General features: G+C 45.7%; 2 protein-coding genes across 2 annotated transcripts in view; one reads left to right on the forward strand and one right to left on the reverse strand.

Annotated features, from left to right (window-relative positions):
* The first annotated feature begins 119 nt into the window (after positions 1 to 119).
* Positions 120 to 3,676, forward strand: LOC148510600 (uncharacterized). Its single transcript, XM_088442556.1, has 4 exons — positions 120 to 2,515; positions 2,615 to 2,743; positions 2,825 to 2,935; positions 3,516 to 3,676. The coding sequence occupies exons 1-4, from the start codon at positions 592 to 594 to the stop codon at positions 3,674 to 3,676; spliced, it is 2,325 nt and encodes a 774-aa protein (XP_088298682.1). The 5' UTR covers positions 120 to 591.
* The window catches only part of GARS1 (glycyl-tRNA synthetase 1), a 35,865-nt gene continuing 15,192 nt past the window's right edge, over positions 3,665 to 24,337 (reverse strand). The window contains exons 6-17 of the mRNA XM_088442633.1: positions 22,421 to 22,497; positions 21,189 to 21,334; positions 20,935 to 21,084; positions 15,770 to 15,932; positions 14,870 to 15,034; positions 14,500 to 14,612; positions 11,872 to 12,012; positions 9,278 to 9,363; positions 6,795 to 6,904; positions 6,323 to 6,416; positions 5,225 to 5,415; positions 3,665 to 3,952 (exon numbers count right to left, since the gene is read on the reverse strand). Coding sequence (XP_088298759.1) covers positions 3,827 to 3,952; positions 5,225 to 5,415; positions 6,323 to 6,416; positions 6,795 to 6,904; positions 9,278 to 9,363; positions 11,872 to 12,012; positions 14,500 to 14,612; positions 14,870 to 15,034; positions 15,770 to 15,932; positions 20,935 to 21,084; positions 21,189 to 21,334; positions 22,421 to 22,497 — 1,562 coding nt within the window. The 3' untranslated portion in view covers positions 3,665 to 3,826. The remainder of the gene's footprint in view (positions 3,953 to 5,224; positions 5,416 to 6,322; positions 6,417 to 6,794; positions 6,905 to 9,277; positions 9,364 to 11,871; positions 12,013 to 14,499; positions 14,613 to 14,869; positions 15,035 to 15,769; positions 15,933 to 20,934; positions 21,085 to 21,188; positions 21,335 to 22,420; positions 22,498 to 24,337) is intronic.

A 24,337-nucleotide genomic window follows, 5' to 3' on the forward strand; every position in this document is an offset into this window, starting at 1 on the left:
AGTCTACCAGGCGGTAGGTGTCGGCAATTTTGTTTTTTTGTTTGTTTTATTTGAAGGGGGGGGGGCAGTCCACCCGGGCTTAGGTGTCGGCATCTTTTTTTATTGGGAGGGGTTAGGTCTACCCGGCGGTAGGTGTCGGCAAATTTTTTTTATTGTTTATTTTTTTTATATTTTTTCTTGTTTTGTTTCATTGGAAGGGGGGGAAGTCTACCCTGCTTAGTTGTCAGCATCTTTTTTTATTGTGAGGGGTTCAGTCTACCCAGGTTTAGGTGTCATCATATTTTTCAAAGGTGGTGAGAGAGCCGCCGGGTTCCCCTCCCTGGGATTAAGGGTTGACAGGCGGGCACATGCTGGGACTCGAGGCCTGATTGGTTCTTTCAAAAAGGCGCGCTGCGTCACACACAGAACCAGGCAGCTTCGGGTTTTTTCTGCGTCACACACAGAACCAGGAAGCTTCAGGTTTTCGTGCCACTGTGGGGAGGTTTCTCCAGCTGTGCCGGTAGGTGTCGGCCTTTTGCTTCGTTTACCATGCATATTTTATCACGGGTGGGCTGACCCTTATTTTTCTGGTTTATTTTAAAGGTGGAAAATATGGAGCTAAGCGGTGCACCCGGTGACATCACTGACAGCAGCACTGACGGCAGTGACAAAGACTATTTCCCTGACTCCTCTGAGGCGGACAGTTTGGAAGACAGCAGCGGGGATGAGCGGGCCCGTCATGGGACACATATGCTGGCTGAGGGTCACTCTGCTATCAAAGATTCTCCAATTTCTGGCCCAGGTTTCTGCTCCTCAAAAAAAAACCACGCTGTGACAGTCCAGGTACTTACCAAAAAATGTGATGGCTCAAAGGTGTATAAAAAAAAGAACTATTGTCTATGGTGCGAGAAGCCATTCTCAAAAATTGCAAGGCACGTGGAGGCCATCCACCACGATGAGCCTGAGGCAGCCCGGGCACTGAGCTACCCAAAGTGTTCAAGGGAAAGGCGGCTACAGCTTAACCTGATTCGCAACCGGGGGAACTTTGCCCATAATGCCGGGGTTCTACGTGAGGGCTGCGGTGTCCTACTTCCATGCAAGCAGCCTGGTGAAGCTGTGGCTCCCCAAGACTTCATGCATTGTGCATATTGCCAGGGCCTTTTCTCAAGGCAACACCTTTGGCGTCATGTGAAAAGGTGCCCGCTGAAAAAAGGTCCTGCCAACACCAAACCAGGCAGGACCAGAGTGCAATCCCTCTGTGCTTACGCCACTCCCGTTCCACCGGGTGTTGGGAAGGGCCTCTGGAAGGTGCTGTGTGATATGATTCACGATGATGTGGTACAGGTAATAAAGGGTGACCCTTGCATCATGCAGTTTGGTCTCCACCTCTTTAACCGGCATGGTTCGGATGTCAGTAAGCATGATTATATACGGCAGAAGCTCAGAGAGGTGGGGCGACTGTTACTGCATGCCAGGATGGTTAGTCCTCTGAGGAGCATGGCAGAGTTCATCTGCCCTGCAAACTTCCTGCAGGTCATAACTGCCGTAAGGAGCCTGGCCGGCTATGCTGAATTGACGAATACCTATAAGGTTCCCTCACTGGCCCTGAAAGTGGGCCATAGCCTCCAAAAAATATCTACCATGGTTGAGTGCCAGGCACTTATGGAGGGCCATGCCCCGACCGTGGAGAGCGCACGGAGCTTCCAAAAACTATACAAGGCAAGGTGGAGCGAGATGATCTCGGCTGCTGCCCTCAAAACCCTAGAGGAGCAAAAATGGAACACCCCCCCCCTTCTACCTTTCACTGATGATGTAAAACAGTTGCACCTTTATCTCACTGACAGACAGCGGGAATACCTAGAGGATTTGTCCACTCACCCGACCACAAAGAAGTGGTTGCTGCTGGCCAAGGTAACCCTCACACAACTAATCCTATTCAACCGACGTAGGGAAGGTGAGGTCTCAAAGATGAAGCTTTGCTCTTTTGCATCTCGGCACACAGCTGATTTACAGGGTGATGTGGCGCTGGCCCTGTCAGAGCCAGAAAAGAGGCTATGTCAGCACTTCACACGCATTGAGATTCCTGGTAAGAGAGGCAGGAAAGTCCCTGTCCTCCTGTCCCCTTGCATGCAGAGGGCATTGGAGCACCTCACAGAGAAAAGGGTAGAGTGTGGTGTCAGTCCTGACAATGTATATATGTTTGCAAGACCCTCCGCCTTGTCACACCTCAGAGGATCCGACTGCATTCGACTCTATGCACGGGCATGTGGAGCCAAGCATCCAGAAGCTCTCTCCTCTACCAGGCTTCGGAAACATGTGGCCACCCTTTCGAGGGTGCTGAACATGAGTGACACGGAGATGGATCAGCTGGCCGATTTCCTAGGGCACGATATCCGGGTGCACCGCCAGTACTACCGCCTCCCTGAAGGTACCCTGCAATTGGCAAAAATTAGCAAACTCTTTGTGGCACTCCAGCAAGGTCGATTGGCTGACTTTAAGGGACAAAGCCTGGAAGAAATCTCCATTGATCCCAATGGTAAGTAGCATAGTCCCTCACCCGACTGGTTGTTCCATGGGCTGACAGTCTAAGGGGGAAACTGTGACCGGGGATCTCTGTTTATCTTTGTATTTCCAGAACCAATCCCGCTAGCCAGTGATGAGTCTGATGATGAGCCAGAGGTGGAAGCTGGAGCAGTGCATGTGGAGGAGGGAGATGCCAGTGCACTGAAAGTGATGGAGAGGCATGCACCCATGGCTACTAAAGGTGTGTGTCCATCAAATTCATTGGGTGGCTTGGGCTGGCGGTGAGTTTTTGGTTGACTGATCTCTTCCCTGTCTTGCATAGGTGATTGCATGGGCTCTAAAAAGAAACCGTGGAGCAGAAAAGAAGTAGCAGCAGTTGAGAGACACCTGATGAGATTCATCCTCTCCTGCAAGGTCCCCGGCAAAAAGGATTGTAACGCCTGCCTCGGCGCTGAGGAGCAGGCTCTGAAGGCTAGGAACTGGCTGTCAGTCAAGTACTACATAAAAAACCGAATAACTGCTATCAAGCGACAGTGTACAGCCTGAATAAAATTTATGTTGGTCCAACCAAGGCGTCTTTTTTATTTACTGTGGTGAAACCATTTAGTGGTCATAGCAAAGGGTGTACCCACATGGTTAGGAATACCTGAGTAGGTCCCAGTGAGGCATAGGGAGTACCCACATGGTTAGGAAAAACTGACTAGGTCCCGGTGAGGTATAATGGTGTCCGGTTTCTGTCACCAAGCTATACGGCACATGCGCGCCGGGTGATATGATATAGATACCCACCAGCAGGCACGGTTTGCTGATCAAGCTGTTTGGGCAATGGGAAGCAGGCGTCCCCATGATGGACAAACCAGTCATGGGTCCTGAAAAGGTCACAAAAACAAGTATGCGTGTGTGTGTGTGTGTGTAATTTATATTTTTTGATTGTTTTTTACTAAAATATTTAAGTATATTTTAATAAAACACTTTTTAAAGTTTTTTAAATAAAAACAACAATTTTGGAGCAGTTTTGGTGAAAAATAAAAATAGTTCAGTGGTCAAAGCTTCCATGAGACGCTTCACGATATGGTGTTACCGGCCTTCTAATATGGTCACATTACCTGCCAAATCTTATTCAGCCGAGTGTATAATATATATGAAATTTAAGAGACAGACGAAAGGCAAATGATTGTGTGGTTTAATAGCAGAGCGTTTAAATGGAAGTGAAAATTAAGGATTATCCCTGTAAGCATTATAAAATGCCTATTTCCCTTAATTGTCAACTGAATAAAATATTGAACATTAGGGTCACTGGTAAAATGGGCCCAATCCGAGGCTTCTAATCCTCTGTTGTATCTTTCTTGCCGGTCTCCTGCCCCTCGAACACAGGATATTTCTGCTCCACCTCTGCCCAAGCCAGGAAACCGTTTGCCAGACCTTGGATGATGCCGGGAAGATCAGAAATCTGAAAAACAGTAGAGACGGCGATTACAAATTTCCATAATTACAACTCGTGCTGTTCACACCTTGTGGGTAAAGGAGGAGAAAAGCAGGCATGCCGGCGCTGTCAACGAGTCCTCCATCTGCTAGAGTTTCACAAACATCTGAGTGGTCGCTATGGGTAACACGACTTATTCTACAGAGTCATCTGGTACATCAGTTTTCATAAACATTCCCCTAAGTCACAAAGCACGGCAACACTAACGCAACATCCTATAACTTCTACAGCGGTGGGTGAGAGACAGACATGTGGACGTCTGTCACATCTCTTCTTGAAGACCAACTCATTGCAGAAGCTTCAAAAACAATTCTACAACTAGACTCACTAAATAAAACTATAGCAAAAGGTCTACCCATCCCCCCCTATTATCGTACTGTTTTCTAAAACTTATATGAAGAATTGAGAGAAAAGTACAAAGAAAAAAAAACTATTGTACAAGTGTGGAAGCCAATAACCAAGTGTGTGTTTTACTGACCAACAAGATGTCCTTTATTTGTGTGTATGACGTCCTCCTGCAACTTCTACTACACACATTGCTTTATCTTACTGCCTTGCATCAGCACTTAACCAGGCGTTTATAGCCACATGGCGCTTTAATAGCCACATGGCGCGTTTATTTGTGGTGGCCTTGAAGAGGAAACAAAAGTGGTCTCTGGATTGCACGGTTTGCAAAGCAGAGAACCAGCTAAACTGGGACAGATCCTTGAGCGGAATACACACGATTTACCGCCGGCCGCATGGCCGGTGGTTCTAATCTCGACAGCGGCATCCCGGCAGAGGAGGAAATCCCTATCGTCAAAGTTAAGTATTTACTAACCTAATTCTACCCCCTAACCCTCCCTTAGGAGTACCTAACCCCCCCCTTTCACCCCCAGCCAAGTGCCTAAACCTAACCCCCCCTTCCCCTAGCCTAAACCTAAATTCCCGGGGGGGTACCCAACCCTAAGTCCCCCCCCCCCCGGGGTGCCTACACCTAAGTCATTAACATTTAGACATTTCAATTGGTTGCAAGGCGCCCTATCCATTTCCATGTTACATATGCCTACACATAGTCAGGCAGCAGTTACCTGAAATACTCTCTGCATCTGTTACATTTTAAATCGGCCACACAGGCTGAAATAGGATAGGCTAGGCCTGGGCATGACAAGCTTAACGTACTGACAACATGCAGGTTTGTTTTCCAGCTCTACCCAATTCATAATCACACATGCTATAACGCAGTAAGAGCATTATTACCTCGGCTCTTATTTGCCGCATTGTGTCGCGGTCTCTGAGCGTTGCAGTGTGTGGAGTGCGATTCACCGTATCAAAGTCTATTGTGATGCCAAAAGCGACGCCAATCTCATCTGTCCGGGCGTAGCGCCTCCCGATCGATCCAGAGGAATCGTCTACTTTGTGAGAGACGCCGTTCCTAGTTAAAGCTTCCGCTATGGAGAAAAGTACAATGACAGATGGAGGTTGTATGGACAGACATTTACTGTTACCCGCAATCTCATCCCATTACAGAATGACCATCTTCCTCTATATATCCACCTGTAAACTGTATTTACCATCTAACCAGGAGGTTCCTAAGCTCCGCCATTACAGTCCACATATTAAGTAGATCTATGCTTGAGCACAGGTGACTTAATTAGTACCTCAGTCAATTTGATATAACCATCTGGGCTCAAGCATGTTATCCTTAAAGCCTGGACGATAATGGTGGAGTTTAGGATACCACTGATGTAACCAGGGCCGGACTGGCCATCGGGGTCTTCTGGCATATGCCAGAAGGGCCGATGGCCTAAGGACCGGCTCGAGGAGCGGTGAAGGAAAAAAACCCTGCCCTCCACCCAACGGCTCAAAAATCATTAAGATTTCACGGAGCTGGAATGGGTGGAGGCGTGTATGGGCCGGCAGCGGCTGTGCTGGGCCGAAAAGAGACAGGGGCATGCCGCGAGGCCAGCCCCCGTGACTCGCGGCACGCCCCCTTGCATTTACCACGCCCCCCCTCTACATGGAAGTGCAGGACGGACTACCATTGCTGATATACAGCCCCAGTCCGTCCCTGGAGTAACCCATACACCTAATCCCATAGCTATAATGTATGCTATCATCTTCTATATGTCCACCGTATACTGCTGTCCTCTCCAATGAACCCCTACACCCAAACCCATAGCTAAATAAATCATCATCCACCTCTATCATGGCCATCGCATCTACTCCACCCCAATGTAACACACATTCATTGTGATCTATAACTAAAAAAAAGGTAAAAAAAAAACACTTTACTCATGCACATCATCGGCTGAGACAGAAATACTTTGTTAACCAGAGAAGATTTCTGGCACTTACACAATTCCTTCACGAAAGGCATGAATTCCTGATTTTGGCTTAGTGGGAGCACCGAACACTTGTATGGTGCTACTATGGCTGGAAAACTAAAGTACTGAAAGACGAGAAGAAAGACAGGAAAAGCAGATTAGTCTGGTCAGCTCCAACCACAGGAAACGTTGTTACTATGAAGCGTTATAAGAAAAATAGTAAAATGTAAAAAAAAAACACTCATAATAGCTGACAGCACAGAGACCGCAATCAATATAACATTCAAGCCTGTAACCAAGAGCTTCTGGCTCCAACTCCTGTAACCAAGAGCAATCTGGCTCGGGGGTTGGGGGGGAGAATTATAATGGGAAGCACGCTGCAACAGACAAATCCACAAGCCTTGCGGGATAAAAGCACGGGCGTGTGGCTCCAATATGGGGGGTTGGAAACAAATTCTATCAGCAAGGAATTATAGGTGCAGCGTCTGCAGAGATGTCCTTACCGTCCTCTGCTCGTCCCCTTCTCGGACCTGGAATGTGTGTTCGAAAACGGTGTACATGATTCTTCCAAGACCAAATGAAGGCTCAATCACATTTGGCACGATTTCCTCAACTGAAAAGACAGGAATAAAACCTAATGAGGAAAGCGCCCTACAACAATAGAAGCAGAAGATTGACCGACAAGATTCCATAGGCACCGGGGATGGGGGGTTAGGATACTGACCGACAAGTGTCTGTATTCTAACCCTGTTGGGGCGTCAGGGTCGGGATTCTGACTGCCGGGATCCAGAACGCCGGCGCCCCGCACCCACACCAATGCAGCCTATCAAAACACTAGAACCCAGTGATGTCACTGAATTAGGTACTCAGTTATACACACTCAGTATGGTGGGGTAAAAATCCCCAATGCTGTTTATGACCAGACTAGTTCAGACTACATCCAGTAAAGACATTAATGAGCAGAGGGAGAGCAAATGGAACAGGCATCAGAAATAAAAAGGCAATAATGAATAATGAATGTATGTTCAGGCAATTATTACAAAGCCAAAATAAAGACAATTAACGGAGTATTAGTTCCTTGTTATATGCACACGTCACATGTAGGTCTTTATTCCCAGATGTTCTAATAGGAGCACTTTGTGCGGAGATGAAGACCTTGGACTCGTTCCCCCATCAGTTCCCATGACTACTGCTAAAAAACTGCGTTGAAAGTATGCTGTGGGTCTGAATGGCGGCACGGTGACAGAGCGGAAGGCGTGGGCAGCGGGGTCACTGCAATTCACCACCTATTCTTCTCACAGACGTGAACATTTATTGCCTGTGTACTGCAATGCCGGAGCCTGGAGACCCCACGCAAGGACGCAAGGCATCTCATTGTACCAACAGCATGAATAGGAATTGTGCGGAGTCCAGAAACACTCCATCAGCACTGAATGGGATGAGTAATGAGCTGCATGCACAATGCGAGGTCTGGGGAGGAAAACAACTGATCCTTGGAAACAGAAATGTAACCTTCCAAGGCGTATTCAGGTGAACGCACAACGTGTCCTAGTACATGCACTCAACAGAGGGGCAGGAAAGGCTTAACCCTTCTGCTGACAAGCGCACCAGGCGTTCAAAGTGTTAAAGGGACCACCAAACCCAGAGCAGCAGAGCTGGCAGAGGTCTTCCTCAATGTAGCGTGAGGGGGCAATTGTTTTAAGAGCACTGGTGTGGGAATGACCACTTAAGGCTTTCATCTGCTTTACAATAACCGTTTATACGGCCACCTTAACTCTTGTGAGATCAGTAAAGCGCTGCATACACCTCTATGGGACAGATCAGCAAAGGATTGTATGGCACCTATGGCAATAGATTGTACCCATTGGCCCTAATATTGAGAAGTGATATCTTCAATACTGGGTCTCAGTGAGAAAGGGCTGCATGTGACAGGGGCAGTCACATGATGTGAGGAGGTGAATGGGCGCAGAAGGACGCCGCGTACTGAAAGTTATATAGGGGGAAGGAGCAGGGTCCCCAGCAGCACAGAGTATATCAGGAGATGAGTGATGTGATAGTGAGGACAGGGCTGCATGTGACAGGGGCAGTCATGATGTGAGGAGGTGAATGGGCGCAGCAGGACGCCACATACTGAAAGTGATATAGTGGGAGGAGCAGAGTCCCCAGCAGCACAGAGTATATCAGGAGATGAATGATGCCTCAGTGAGAAAGGGCTGCATGTGACAGGGGCAGTCACATGATGTGAGGAGGTGAATGGGCGCAGCAGGACGCCACGTACTGAAAGTTATATAGGGGAAGGAGCAGGGTCTCCCAGCAGCACAGTGTATATCAGGAGATGAGTGATGCCTCAGTGAGAAAGGGCTGCATGTGATAGGGACAGAGACATGATGTGAGGAGGTGAATGGGCACAGCAGGACGCCACATACTGAGAGTTATATAGTGGGAGGAGCAGGGTCCCCAGCAGCACAGAGTATATCAGGAGATGAATGATGTCAGTGAGGACAGGGCTGCATGTGACAGAGGCAGTCACATGATGTGAGGAGGGGAATGGAGGCAGCAGGAAGCCACATACTGAGAGTTATATAGTGGGAGGAGCAGGGTCTCCCAGCAGCACAGTGTATATCAGGAGATGAGTGATGTGATAGTAAAGACAGGGCTGCATGTGATAGGGGCAGAGACATGATATAAGTTGAACGGCCACAGCGGGAATATACGGCCACGAACAGAGTTATATAGTGGAAGCAGCCAAGTGTGATGTATTAGGCTATGACGGGGGCAGGGACATGATTTGGGAAGGGCGGGGAGGGGGAGAGCAGGAAGCCACAGACAGTTATATAGTGAGAAGCAGGGGATCCCCAGTGTCACAGAACAGACATAGGCGGCTCCTGTCACACCGACGTGGAAAAGCTGTGCTGCAAACTGATCCTATATATAAAAAGAAGCTCATACAGCAAACTTGCATTTAAGAGACAAAAAGTTTTTGTACCATGTAACGTTTTCTGAAATTTCTTAACGCTGACCATGTCCTTCATCAGCTGAAAAGTCTTCCCTTCTGTTTCTATAGTAAATTCCCTAAAAAAAGATTTGGTAAATTACTATAATCAATAAAAGCCAAACAAAACAGGGTGACGTTCTGCAGAAAGGACAACCAAATGTATATAATGCACACACACACACTACCAGTCACATAGTATATAATGTACACATACACTACCAGTCACATAGTATATAATGTACACATACACTACCAGTCACATAGTATATAATGTACACATACACTACCAGTCACATAGTATATAATGTACACACACACACTACCAGTCACATAGTATATAATGTACACACACACTACTAGTCACATAGTATATAATGTACACACACACACTACCAGTCACATAGTATATAATGTACACACACACACTACCAGTCACATAGTATATAATGTACACACACACACACTACCAGTCACATAGTATATAATGTACACACACACTACCAGTCACATAGTATATAATGCACACACACACACTACCAGTCACATAGTATATAATGCACACACACACACACTACCAGTCACATAGTATATAATGTACACACACACACACTACCAGTCACATAGTATATAATGTACACACACACACTACCAGTCACATAGTATATAATGTACACACACACACTACCAGTCACATAGTATATAATGTACACACACACACTACCAGTCACATAGTATATAATGTACACACACACTACCAGTCACATAGTATATAATGTACACACACACTACCAGTCACATAGTATATAATGTACACACACACTACCAGTCACATAGTATATAATGCACACACACACTACCAGTCACATAGTATATAATGCACACACACACTACCAGTCACATAGTATATAATGCACACACACACACACACACTACCAGTCACATAGTATATAATGTACACACACACACTACCAGTCACACAGTATATAATGTACACACACACTAACAGTCACATAGTATATAATGTACACATACACTACCAGTCACATAGTATATAATGTACACATACACTACCAGTCACATAGTATATAATGCACAGACACACTACCAGTCACATAGTATATAATGCACAGACACACTACCAGTCACATAGTATATAATGTACACACACACTACCAGTCACATAGTATATAATGTACACACACACTACCAGTCACATAGTATATAATGTACACACACACTACCAGTCACATAGTATATAATGCACAGACACTACCAGTCAAGTCTTAGAACATCCCCAATTGTGAAATTTAAGCAATTCAGGTCCATTGAATAACCTGGAATGGTAGAGAGGTAAGCAAGCGTGCGGTGCCAGGGAAGCTGAGGTGACAGTACTGGCTGCCTCTATAGCATGTCACATGTCAGTATGGGCACAGCTGGGGGCAGGGACCAGTGTAGGAGAGGGCTGTACGACCAGGAGGGGGATCTTTGGCCCAGGATGAATTATGATGTTGCTGACACAGTCCTGGCTGGGGGGGGGGGGGGGGGGGGGGATGCAGCCCTGCTGGTTGTCATCGGTCTGTCCTAGGCCTGTGTACAGTTCCCGGTAGAGTCTCCCCAATGTCCCACCCCGGTACTTTGCCACATACGTGCCCCCCACACCTCTTACCTAGCATGGTGGCAGTGAGGAAGACCTCTCTCGCAGCATGTCGGGGAGGAGGACAGGGCTGGAAGAAGGGGGACTGATAAGCAGTAATCACTGCAGGAGGAGACAGGTCCCACTAATTAAGCTAATTGCAAACTTCCAATTGCGTAGTCATTAGGGGATGGGGGGGCAGGTGTCCTGGTATCCTGAAGAAATTCTCTATATTAGTAACTTCAAATAGGGATTTTCCCTGACTTTGAGCCTGATGGGGGACAGAAATAAGCAGCGGTAATTCCTATAGAAACGAACATAAAACTGATTTGCTCCCCGGCAATTGAATAGGAAAAACCTCGCGGCAGCAGGGTATTTAAAAATTACACCCGCAATTGTACATGCCCGCTAGATTTCTTTTCTTTCTTTTTATCTCCAATTACTTACTTGTTCTCGGTTTTAATTTTGGGTTTTGGTATACTTTGTCGACATTCATGACAGGTCAACATTCATCATGTTGACACTAATGAAATGTTGATATGGTTAGACTGTCCACAAAACGTTCCTGGTGGCTAGCGGTGACTTGGCGGGTACGGTAACTCTACTGGTATCTTCCGGGTCAGTTGACAGTGACTTCCGGGTGTTCCAGCGGGGAGTTTCCCTAACCCCTGACCCTCCTACTGGTGCCTAAACCTAACCTCCCCTCCCGTAGCATAAGCCTTCACTGTCACAGTCTAACCCTCAGTGTTCCATGTTGACATCATAACTGTTGACACTGATGTCAACATAATGTCTGCATCCCTTTAATAAAGTACATTGAGACATTCAATGCTTCATTAAACAAAATTTCAATAAAACTGAAAAATGGGGGTGATCTAAAAGTTTATTTATTTCTAAAACACACATACACACACACACATCCAATCACACACACGGACAGACTAACACTCACCCTTTTTCCTCTAGAAGCTGCTCCATCTCTGATACGTAGCAGGCGTCACAGATGGCCAAGTACTCCATCACCAGCTTGGCGTCTTTCTTGTACGCCTTGCCGATAGCTCCCTTATTGGCATCAAACTGGACGACATTAACTGTTTTGTGCGTTGGGAGTTAAGGGCCTGAACTGCACAAGCACATCAGATACATATAAATACATCATTATTGTGAGATCAGACGCAAATGGTGACCCAAAGCAACTGTTTAGATAATAACTCTCATATCCAACACACAGTAAGACCAGTGATGAGCATAAGATCCCCGGGGTCTTTAGCGACATCCCCCCACTCACTTATTTGCAGCTCCACCTTTATTCAGTAACAGCTGGAGCCGCGAGTGCAGCTTGCCAGGTCATAGGATGGGTAATAAGACGGGAACGTGATTGGAGCATACGTGAGGACTCGCAGAACATGTAACCAAAGAATGAAGGAGCGCAGTCTAAAGGTGCATACACACGGGACGATTCGCTCCATGAACAAATTTGTCCCGTGTCTCCCCGGCAGCGGTGCGCTCCGTGTCATTAACGAAACTGAGCAGAAACAATGAACGAAATCAAGAACAATTTCATTCAGTGCCGGCCGCCCTCCCTCATCCCCGAACATGTCCGACCTGACAATATCGTCATGTTGGACGAGAGGTTCAGGTGATGAACAATAACTACCAGCTACAAACGGGAGCGCGCACTGGTAGTTATCGTTCGTCGTTTCGGGGCAGAAAATGAACTATTTTTTTGAACGACTGAATAATAACTATATCGTTATGTCGTCCCGAAAAAAAATTGCTGCGTGTGTACTCAGCATAAGCCAGGTCTTATTAATCTCATTTCCTCCAAGAAAAATGAATGAACTTTATTTACAATGTCAACAGTTGGCAGGATGACATTAATAAATACCAGTGGCTTGGCATTACTAATTTAATGACCGATAATGAACAATTTAATCAGTGATCATTAAATTAGTATTGGGTGGCACACTCAGTGACTGGTGCATGTAGTGACAGGGTGAGTAGACGTAGGGAGTGAAGTGTTTGAGTTGACATACGAGAAAGCCTGAAGACCGTATTAAAGTACATCGAGACACTGTGGAGCAGTGGAGTTTTGGGGCAAGTGAGGAGTCTGGGGGCATATGGAAGGTTTGGGAGCATCATGTGGAAGCTTGAAGATCGATCTGGGCCAGTTTTATTATTACAGAGATAAAGGATAATGTGCAGCGATTTTGAAGGTCAGAGGGCGCACGTGCCCTTTGAAGTGCATCCAGGCTGCCCTTAGCTGCACTGTATCTATTAATCTTAGTATCTGGTTGTTAGCATTTGACGCAGCACATATCTGCAGTATAAACTTACAGTAGGAGTGTATAGATATACTGTGTACTAGCCATGTGCTTGCACAGCTATACATTACAGAACAGTGCTACAGCACCACCTGCAGGCGACAGGCAGAATTAATGTTCCTCATTACTCGTGAGAACAATGAACCATATCAGTATCTAGGTCACTGTAGCTGTGAGCTGTACATCTGGCCATAGACCTTAAATCCATCAAACAATGGATGTAACTTATGCCCAGATGCGGTATATGCCTTGCGCAGTTACATCTTGGTGTAATTCACATCCCGTACACATTACTGGTCGTTAGTACACTGCGTGAGCGCAATGCTGTTCCCTCTTCTATCGCCACTGGAATTTGCTTGAGAGACCCTAATTCTAGTGTAACACAGAAAGACGATGCATACACAGCCTGGGTGATAGAGTAGCTGTTACCATAGCTTAGATACCACAGAAACATTCTGTTCCTATTAAATAAAAAAGAAGAAAAATAGAGAACGAGCAAACACACGTCTCCCCTTAACTGAAGGTCAGCGGCCATTTTACTGGGGGCTTCTCTATCTCTCTGACAAAACACGTGGGGCACAAGTGATTAAAAGGTTGGTGTAGACTGGTTCATCATGTTTTACGCAGGAGGTATGAACCTAGAGATGTGCCCTCATACATCTATACGCCTCAATACGCCACGCAGCGCGAGCTGCCTGCCGTGAGTAAGTCGCCAGGTTCCATGCAACTCTGTCGATAACGCACCTTAGTCGCAATGTGATTAGAACACACCAGCAGACTCTGGTTATTAATTTGATGTGACACCTGGGTATACAGTATGTGTGTGACACTAAACTAAAAAAACTGCGGCCGTTGCATCGTAACACTACGTATGCTGCTTCAGAGACTCAGCCGCACACAGATATAAAAGTGTCACATATAATATTAATTAGCACAGTCTGCTGGTGAGTACCAGTCGCATCGCATTGCGACTAAGACGCATTATCTGCAAAAAAAAAGACGCCCGGCGCAAGCAGAGTCTCACAAGCTAAGATGTGCGAGGACACATCTGTACAAGAGCAAACTGCACAAGTATCCAGAACGTACCCTACGTATAGCGCAGATTCCTAGAACAAGATCTAAAAAGGGGACACATCGGCCCGGATTTCCAGCATGGCAGGTTAATGTCGGCAGACCAACTGCTTGGATACAGAAACCCGAGCACATCATCAGCAGCATTTGTGGGTGGGGATCACATATAGAAATGAGATTAGAAGGATATAGGTTCTTTAAGAGGTTTTTCAGCCACAAGTGGTACTTTTGTGGCTCTGGAATGGCAGGAAAGATCATAGCATGAGCGATCGGCACAGCCAACAATTTCTATCCAGCCCTGAGTAACACAGGGGATATAAAAAAATAAGATTATTCACTTACACATAAAGGAAAAAAAAAATACAAATAAGTCCTTTAAATACTGCAGTTTGGTTAACAAACCACTAGATGGAGCACTCTTAGTATCATGTGTAACCACTCTCTCTCTCTAAGGGACAGCTTTGCTTTGCAGCAATGTAGTAAATGTTGCATTGTGGGACGGCATTTTTGTGATGCTGTGAGAAGCTTTTTGCATACGGTTTGCTAAATACTCACATAAGAGGTTTTAGCCTCTGCATCCCAGCAGTCACAGGCGTAATGAGCCATCTCGTTCTCCATGTGCTGACGGAATCTCAGCTTCTCTGGTGAGATGCCAACTTTAACGAGGTACAGGTAGATCCTTCCGATGAAGTATCCCAGGACAGAGTTATTGATCACGCCCTGGGGTTGGGATGGAAGAGGTAATAATATTCTTAAGCACAGAATGGTGTTAGTTTAATCCTTGAAGTTGTGGTGTGACGGCATTGCTCATTCCCAGTCCTGACACAACCCCTGCATTTCTCTCATTACACTGCATAGCAGACCATAATAATCACAGGCTCCATATATATACGGAACATAAATCCAACTGATGTGCCTTGCGCAACAGTTACTGTTTAGTGAATTGAAGATTCCCCAGAATAATTGGACCAGCGGGAGGCACTGTTACACTGGCTTATTGGACCAGCAGAGGGCACTGTTACACTGGCTTATATGGGGCATAATTACCTCTGCCCAGGAATCAGTATGAAGCTCCCACCTAATCTGTTCAGGGAATTCTCCACAGCACTGATTCCAAAATTCCCTCCTCAAGGCACCATTAACAGTCCAGGTTTTGAGGATAACCATGCTTGAGGACAGATCACTTAATTAGTACCTCACTCACTTTAATATAACCATCTGTGCTCAGCCACGGATATCCTTAAAACCTGGACTGTAAGGGTACACGAGGACCAAGTTTGGGAACAACTGCTGTACAGAATACCTTACGGGCCATCTATTACTGGGAACAAGGTTCTACAAAGAGACTGTCATGAAGCTGCAGAAAATGAAGTCTCAAAGCATCAGCAGTGCCTATATATGCTATACGTTGGGGGAGGGGTTTATAAGTGGACTGTGAACTGCCAAATGACTTACCTGTTGTACGGCGTCCCCGAGCCGCATCTTCTGCGCAGACTCCCCGCTCAGCTGGGCTTTGGAGGAATACAACAGGATGTTGAGGTCCGCAACATTCTCAAATTTGGGGTGATTCTTCTCGTTGGGGTCCACAAAGTGCTCTATTTCTGCCATAGTGAATTCCCTGTGAAACAAGCAATCAGAGGATATCGAGTGGAGCCATCTAAATCTAAAAAGGCACACAGTAGAGATAATCACACCAAAAGAGGACGACCGTGGGTAGCGCACATACGGTACGGTCAGCACACAGATGTTCCCCTGGTTTCAATCAAATCACAAAATGGAATGGTACAAATAGTTGTTCTGTAATTCACGTGACCAGGCGTAAGGACGCCAACCTACAACGCACCACTTAGCCTCTATGGCATAACTACTTTAGCGCCAGTAGTTTGGGACACAAGGTTTTTCCTATACATCAGTTACGCATCTTTTATATGAACCCACCATTCTAGGTTCACTTCCTATAGGTAACCTGTTTGCATGGGCTTTTACCATCCTGTGTTATGTTATGATGTAATAAAGAAAAAGTAAAAAGCATCAAATAAGTGGCTATTTATAACATACATCAGGGATCCAAGAGTACAATGGTCATGTTTTGAGGATTTCTGTCTGTGGAAGCAGGTGGGATTATTACTAACCTAGCAACATAGATGAACCTGTGAGTGAATCCAAAAATATGACCTTTTGGTGGAACTTGAGGACTGAAGTTGAGAACCCCTGTGAGAGATTTTAATGTTTATTTAAAATGCCTGCTGATATGCTATTGCAGATAGGCATCTCATTCTTTGATCAAATAAATGTATTAAATTAACTTATTACTGAAACTAAAGGGGGGTATCCACTTAGCGATATTTCTGAACGATAACGATCGTTTGATTGTTCAATCGTTTGCAAAAATGTCTAAAACGACCAGCGATGCGCGTGCCCGCTGGTCGTTTAGACATCTATGATCTCTCCAAAATGCTGGTCATCCTGACGATATCGTCAGGCTCAGCATGTTTCCAGATGATTGATGACCCTGCACTGAAAATCTGCTCGTTCAGTGCAGGCTCATCACACAATTGACAAACGACTGCACGATTACAATGTCAGATCTGGTAGTGAATACCCACCTTTAGGGGTATATTTACTAAAGTGCAGGTTTTTAGAAGTGGAGATGTTGCCCATAGCAACCAGACAACCACTAGTGTCCCTGACGAAGCCCATACTGGGAGAAACTTGTTGGACACACCCACAGGAATTCACATTCATCACAGAACCTGGAAGAGAGAGCATACACTCTGCCTAAACAGGGCCAGAGAGTGTGGTGCAGACAGTCCAGACTCCGTGAAGACACAGTCAACAGACGGAGCCAGAGCCTCTGCACGGGACCGCTTACTGAAGCACTCGTGCAGCTAAGAACTTCCACCCACCGACACCAGGGAACAAAGCCTCGACCAGCGCTGGCCACCGCACACGGAACATATACAGCAACAACAACAACGGGGGCCAACCAGTCACCTGCCTAAGATCTACTGGGGACTCCAGCAAAACCTCAACATAAAAAGAGGTAAGAGGTGCGCGCACTCATGAGAAGTATATAACCCCTTTAAGACGACTCACTGGAGATTAAAGCTGGCCATACACCTGCGCGACCAGCATCATCAGATCAGATTCACCATCCGACTCCCCGGGGCTCCCAGGCCGTCCTGGTGGCAGGATTTATTGTTTTTCTTAGCACACGATCTGTCAAACGATCGCTTGTGCCCCTCACGCGCTCATCAGGGAAAAAGTCATTGAAATGACATGAATGGGCGCACGATGCATCGCATGCACAAAATATACGGTACGATCTGCACACGATAGGATGGACAATATGGGCTGCACCATCTGATCATACGATCCGTTTTAGGAGCTGCTGGAGCGCGCATCGGATCGTATCCTACTCCAGAAATACACGATTTATCGTAAGACTCGTTGAAAAATCGGGCAATCGGCCCGAAATCGTGCAGGTGTATGGCCAGCATTTAACCATCACCACAGATATGGAGAATAACTAGAATGAAAACATTGTTGCCAGAGACACTGACATCCGAGACATTGTTGCTAAAAATATTAAGACTCATTGCCTGCAGCACATTCTGAACACATTTCATATGGAATGGGTATGAAATACTGTCGGCCGCATGGCCGGCGGTTCGATTCCAGTCAGCGGCAGCCTGACAGGAGCAGAGTGCGACGCAGCGGAAGCCCGACAGCGCTGGAAATCCCGATCGTGGATAGGCAAGTATCCACTAACCTAACCCCCCTAACCCTAACCCTCCTTAGGGGTGCCTAACCCTAACTTCCCCCCCAAGTGCCTAACCCTAACCACCCCTTTCCCCGCTGCCTAAACTTAAGTCCCCCGGGGGGGTGCCTAACCCTAAGTCCCCCCCGGGGGTGCCCAACCCTAATCCTCCCTCCCCCTAGCCTCACCCTAACCCTCCCGGGGGGGTACCTAACCCTAAGTCCCCCCGGGGAGCCCTAAACCTAACCCTCCCCCCCCCCCCCCGCGGCTGTCCGCTAGCGGCGCCCGGGTTCACTACGATTGTGATGCCGGGCGCCGGTCTCCCGGCGTCTGGGAAATGCGTGCGTCTACATCTAGACGGCATTTCACCCTTGCCGGGATAAGACAGTCGGGAAGCCGGCTGCCGGTATTTAGGCAGTCGGCTTCCCGATTGCCTCCCTTTCATATATTTATCTATGTATATTCGTAACCACAAAACCTACATACCTAATACTTTTACTGATCTGTTCTTAATGTTTTAAGAGCAGATTTTTTTGTATTGACATTTGTTTCAGTCTTAATGTATTTTTTATGACCTAAGTACATACTATTTTATACCTTATCAAGATAAAGGCTAAGCAGAAGAGCTCACACAGCACACAGCACACACACACACAGAATTTTATTCATGGTCATATAAACTTTGCTTGAATCTTTTAAAAATATTATGAGACCCACCTTTATCATAGTCACCGATTTTCTATGCGGACAGTATCATACATATACATCTTTAATACAATACATTCCCGCCACCCCTTCCCCACTCTCTATTTTCCCTTGTGTGCGCCCTTCAAGACATACCTATATATTTCTGTACAATCAGATTCTAGCCATTTTCTATAACAGGGATAAGGAACCTCAGGCCCGGGGGCTGTATAAGGCCTGCGGAATCATTTGGTCTGACCCTTGGAACTTTTTTCGGCTAACCTCATATGGATAACAGTGTGCCTATAATAGCATCCATGCAGCAGTGCCGTCTGGAGCGTCCTTAGGACGCTACAGACAGTCACACCGCTGCCCTTACAGCTCCCCAGAGCATCCTCAGGATGCGCCAGGTATTGCTGTAATCACTTGCAATTGTGGGCCTGCCCCCGTGTGACGTCACACAGAGGGGGTGTGGCCTGCACAAAGCCCACAAATGTTGTTATATATATCAAAATGGCCCTCGGTATAAAAAAAAAGGTTACCCCTGTTCTAGAAGGAGCTAGATAAAGGTCAAGTAGAATCTGTTTGGTTGCTATGGGCAACATCTCCACTTCTAAAAACCCGCACTTTAGTAAATATATCCCTAAGAGCATTGTGTGTTCCTTTTAAAAGGATAGTAGATCGCCTAGTGCGGCCCCTGCACTGTAAACCGGTTTCCTATCACTGCACTAGGGAACCAAAAAATGTGCCAGGTTTTTTTTTTTTTTTTTTAACACCAATTTCTCTGCTGATTCTTTGGGGCAAAAATTACTTTTGAGGAAAAAAAAAAAACTAAAAAAAAAAATCACTGCTGTGGGTGACTCTCATACAAACTCTATGGAGGCAATTATATTGGGAGTGAATTTTGCATATTCAACTAGTGCTATTTTTTCTAGGCTGCGAATTACATCCGCTATTCCAAAACATGTGCCAGGTATCACGATTGAAAAAAAATGGTAACGACTGCAACTTCATCCAGAATGGAATCACCTCCTTAAAGTCAAGATAAAGGTGTATCTATATTGTGTGTCCCATATGCAGAAGCATCCTTTATGCAACGTCTTTCCAGGAGTCTGTAGTTTGTTTTGGCAAATTAACAAAATCTGGGGCTCTCACGTCCTAGAACAGACACGCAGTTTTCACAGGAAGCGAATGTTTTATCCTGGCGACGGCAGTGAATGGTGACGGATGAGAGCGTTTTTATGCTCGGGCAGATAGGAGATCCAAGTTGTGCTTCAGATAACGGGGAAACGTCCTCTTCCGTAGCCCAGAGGACGCCGGACAGAAAAACGAACGGATAAGAACATAAAACAAGCTGAACGTTCCAAGCAGCTTCCTTTTCCCATACAAGTCAGGACTATATTACACAAACACAAAGCCCAGCATGGTGCCCCTGATAAAGTCACGTGCAGAAACATGTTAGGCGGCGAGTACCCATTCCTATAGGTGCAGTGTCTCACCTTTGTGAAGCATCATCACCGTTGGATGTGGACCTGCAGCTTCTGTGCAGTACATTTGGAGATAGCAACTTTCTACTTCATAAATCACAGCACCACTGACTTGGCAGTTCTATTGAATACTACTTACCGAAGGATCACAATGAACCGTTTAAGGTGCATACTAAGCGGTGTTCCAAGGACCACTTCACTACTACAGCGGAATAGTTGGAATTACCAATTGAAAATGCAGGCTGTCTGCATTCTACCTACAGCCCCTCATTGCTCAAACATCCCACTGTTTCTGTACGATAACCCACCTGACTCATTTACCATCGACTGGATTTTGGATCACTTTGAGCAAGTATTAGGGTTCATATGGACATCTGACTGCGGCGTTTCACTGCTAGATCTAAACAAACCGGATGACTATTATATATACTGCCTGCCGTCTTCATTTCCACTAAAACTGTATATTACTGTATCTATTTTTAAGGATAAGGGAGCACTGCTACAGAGGTTAGTTTGTATTAGTGGTACGTGTGTGTTTTTTAGTGAATTACCACAGCTGCACATGTTCAGCACTGATGGAAGTCCAGCATGACCTAACATCCAACCACAGGAACCTTCTACAGGCTCTAGCAAACGTTGCGTTAATGTGCCCGATATATCAATTTATGACCATTCCCCATTTTACTTACCGTACTCTTATGAGTCCCGAACGGGGAGAGATCTCATTTCTAAAGGAGTTTCCAATCTGAGCAGCAGCAAAGGGCAGTTTTCCCTGATTAAATTCCAAGAGGCGTTTGAAGTTGAGGAAGATCCCTTGTGCGGTTTCTGGTCTCAGATACCTGTCCGTGGGAAAACAATCAGCTTAGGAAACGGTCGGGTTTTTTGTTCATCCCACCCCATCTTCAAAGCGGGAATGATAAAAATTAGAGAATTGGTGACCCACCCTGTCATGTTACCCCCAGGTCCGATGGACGTTTGGAACATAAGATTAAAAGATACCGGAGGAGAGAGGTCATTTAGAGTGATGGGAGATTTCACGTTGTATTTGACAAAGAGGTCGGCCAGGTCTTGCTGCCCATAGTTGTCCATCTGTGTAACGAGCAGGAGTTAAACAGGAGACCAGTGAATAAAGCAATTACATTTCATTTTGAATAATCCTTATTAGGATGACCAGTTTTCTAGAGGCCACACATACACATCCCAATATCCGCAGATAGCCCCTTACAGCGGGCACATCTCCAGCTGACATTAATGAGTGATAAAAAGTAAGAGATTTTATGTAAAACTATCATTAACATCACTGCAAGCTACTCCCCTTCATCAGCAGAGAAAATACACAGAGGTACATTCACAATGGGTCTAAAAACAGATATGGTGAGATTTTCAAATCCAAAATATGACGGGCTATATAAAAGGGCTACTAAATGTTCACAGATATCTAAACGTTTCAGGAGTTTTCTTCTGTTGAGAAGTGGTGATCACGGGGTGGGGGGGGACATTTTCCTGCGCACAGAAGACTTCCTGTGTCTTGCCACTCACAAACCCTGCAGTCAGCAGCCCAGTAGCAGGAAATAGCAGGAAAGAACAATACCTTGTAAATATAAACACAAGGTGCAAAAAAAACAAAAACAAGCAAGTGCTAAGGAGGTATGGAAATGTTTACATATATTGGAGAGTTATTAGCAGAGCCGTAACTAGACTTTTTGGTGCCCTGTGCCAGAAAGAGTATTGGCGCCCCCCTCATTTTTCAAAGGGACATAATGCACCCAAAAAAGGGCCATAGCCTCATGGGGAAGGGCCAGGGAAGAGAGAGGGGGGGCCAGGAGATGCTGGGGATGAAATAAGAGGAGCTACAAGCAAGAATGCTAATAAACAGAAGTTTGACAGGCCCAAACAGCGCCCCCTGCCCTGTGGTGCCCTGTGCGATGGCACCTGCCGCACTACCCTAGCTACGGCCCTGGTTATTAGTAGCACCTTAACGCAAGTACAGTTGTGTTATAAGTATTGTGGCCTATTACCGCAGCCCGACTTGGTACTCCCAGTGCACAACGAGCTGACTCTGCTCATCATTAACCCTCCGTTAACCAAACTTCAATGACACTATAACTGTTCATGGTCATAGTCTTTATATTGTGTCTCTGCAATCCTGCCAGATCACCCTGGAAGTCGGCTCACCTGCGTTAGGACGCTCTCCATTTCCGCCTTCCTCTCAGCTGTACATTTCTTGTCGGACATGAGCTTCTGGAGGTGAGCTGCCCAAAAGACAAGGACTTGCATCAGTGATGGGCAGCAGACTTATATAGTGGGTATTGAGTCATAATAGAAAATGACTCAGAAAAAAGAATTTCCTTTTTTGATGCACTCTTATTACCTGATTAGTACATTAAATATCAATACAATATATTTTATACTATATAAGTACTATCCGTACTTTTCCAATGGTGCACCAACAGCAACTCTATGAGAATTACTAAGGAAGTATATCCTACTTTTATTCTTTAAAATATGCTGGTTTTTGACTATTATACTGACTATTTCTATCAATTGACACTTTAGTCTTGTGCAGTTTCAATAATCCCCTTGTCCCCTTCCTTTTTCTTGAATGGGCAGCAGACTGCCAGGTATAACCGACTCCGCACATTACTTCATTTATTTTTGTAGCAGTGTGGGCTTGAACTACTACCAGCTGCTTACATCATTCAGTGCGACCGGCCAGTAAGAGTCCCTAGCTGAAGAGCGTGGCGTGATTAGATGCGGGGTGACCACCTGACACTCGCACCCAATCACACGCTACCCTCTTTGGCCAGAAGAGCGATAGTAGTGTCCAGTTATATAAATCTCAAGGAAGTCAGACACAGACAGACTTGGGGGAGATCTATCAAAGCTTCTAAAGAGTGGGGAGGTTGCCCATAGCAACCAACCAGCTTATCGCTAGCATTTATCAAGTACATTCTATAAAATGCTATTTAGGGGATGCCTGGTTGCTATTGGCGACTTCACCACTTTTTAGATTTGAAGTCTATGTGTGTGCTTAGTCAGGGGCCTCAATAGCTCTGTTTGGGCAATTTACTGTGTCTACCGATTGTAAAAGTGTCAATAAAGATCTATAATGCTTCGTAGGGGAGGCCCAGAGCATATAAAATTCATTACACTGCAGATGAGTCTCTAAAAGACGTCATACATGCTCAAAATCCCACAGCTATCACAGCCGCACATAGATTTCCGCTAAAGCACATGTGTCTGTGGAGCAACATGACAGCGTTTATGAGGAAGCCGAGGACTACAGCAGCTGATGGGAAAAGTTAAGGGCTCTCCTTGCAGATTAAATACACAAATGCAAACTAATTTGCCAACTATTGAAAGATTATGGGACCGATGTATGCATCACAGTCCGTATCGCGACAGATTTTTTTTTAAATTTTTAACAATACTATCCTAGTTATGTACTAATATGAACTCACAGGGACAGCGGTGTTTCCAACACTGCGCCAGAGCCGGACATAGGCTGTGGGTGTGGGATCGTAAGATCCCTCTCCTCCGAAATGCCTCCATAGGCATAAAACGTTAACCAATGGGGCCATAGTAGTTTGGTACAGAGGGGTCAGACGTAGAATAGTGTTATTTAGCCTTTTGCAATTGGCTATGAGTACACAAAATGATGCAGAAGCTGCGGTTTCTGAATAGTTTTATAAAAAAAACGGACTTGATAAATATGCCCCAAAGTTTTTATAAAGCTAAAATGAGATTATTAAGGACGTTCCATTCTTTGCGTTGGGGAACACAGATTCACTGCACAAAAACAGAGAGATTATGTGTTGATCAATACTTTTAATGTGGCGCATTAACACTTCCCAGGCAGTTTTGAGGATTTGCAGGTGCACCTGAATATGTGCATTGTGGAAAGAGCAGAACATATTACATTTAAACATTATTGTTTCTCTCCTACTTAGTTTGGCCTCGCCAAATTAACCATGAGCGTGAACGGACACAGGAGGTCTCTATTACCTGGGGGCTCTTAGGTGTGTTTGATTCTAATTTTGTATCTCTAATGCAAAAAGCACCGTATTCAGCGTGCAGGGCGAAAAAAAAAAA

The sequence above is a fragment of the Taudactylus pleione genome, unplaced genomic scaffold (assembly GCF_031769625.1).
Source record: "Taudactylus pleione unplaced genomic scaffold, aTauple2 ptg000314l, whole genome shotgun sequence".
NCBI classification, from domain to species: Eukaryota; Metazoa; Chordata; class Amphibia; order Anura; family Myobatrachidae; genus Taudactylus; species Taudactylus pleione.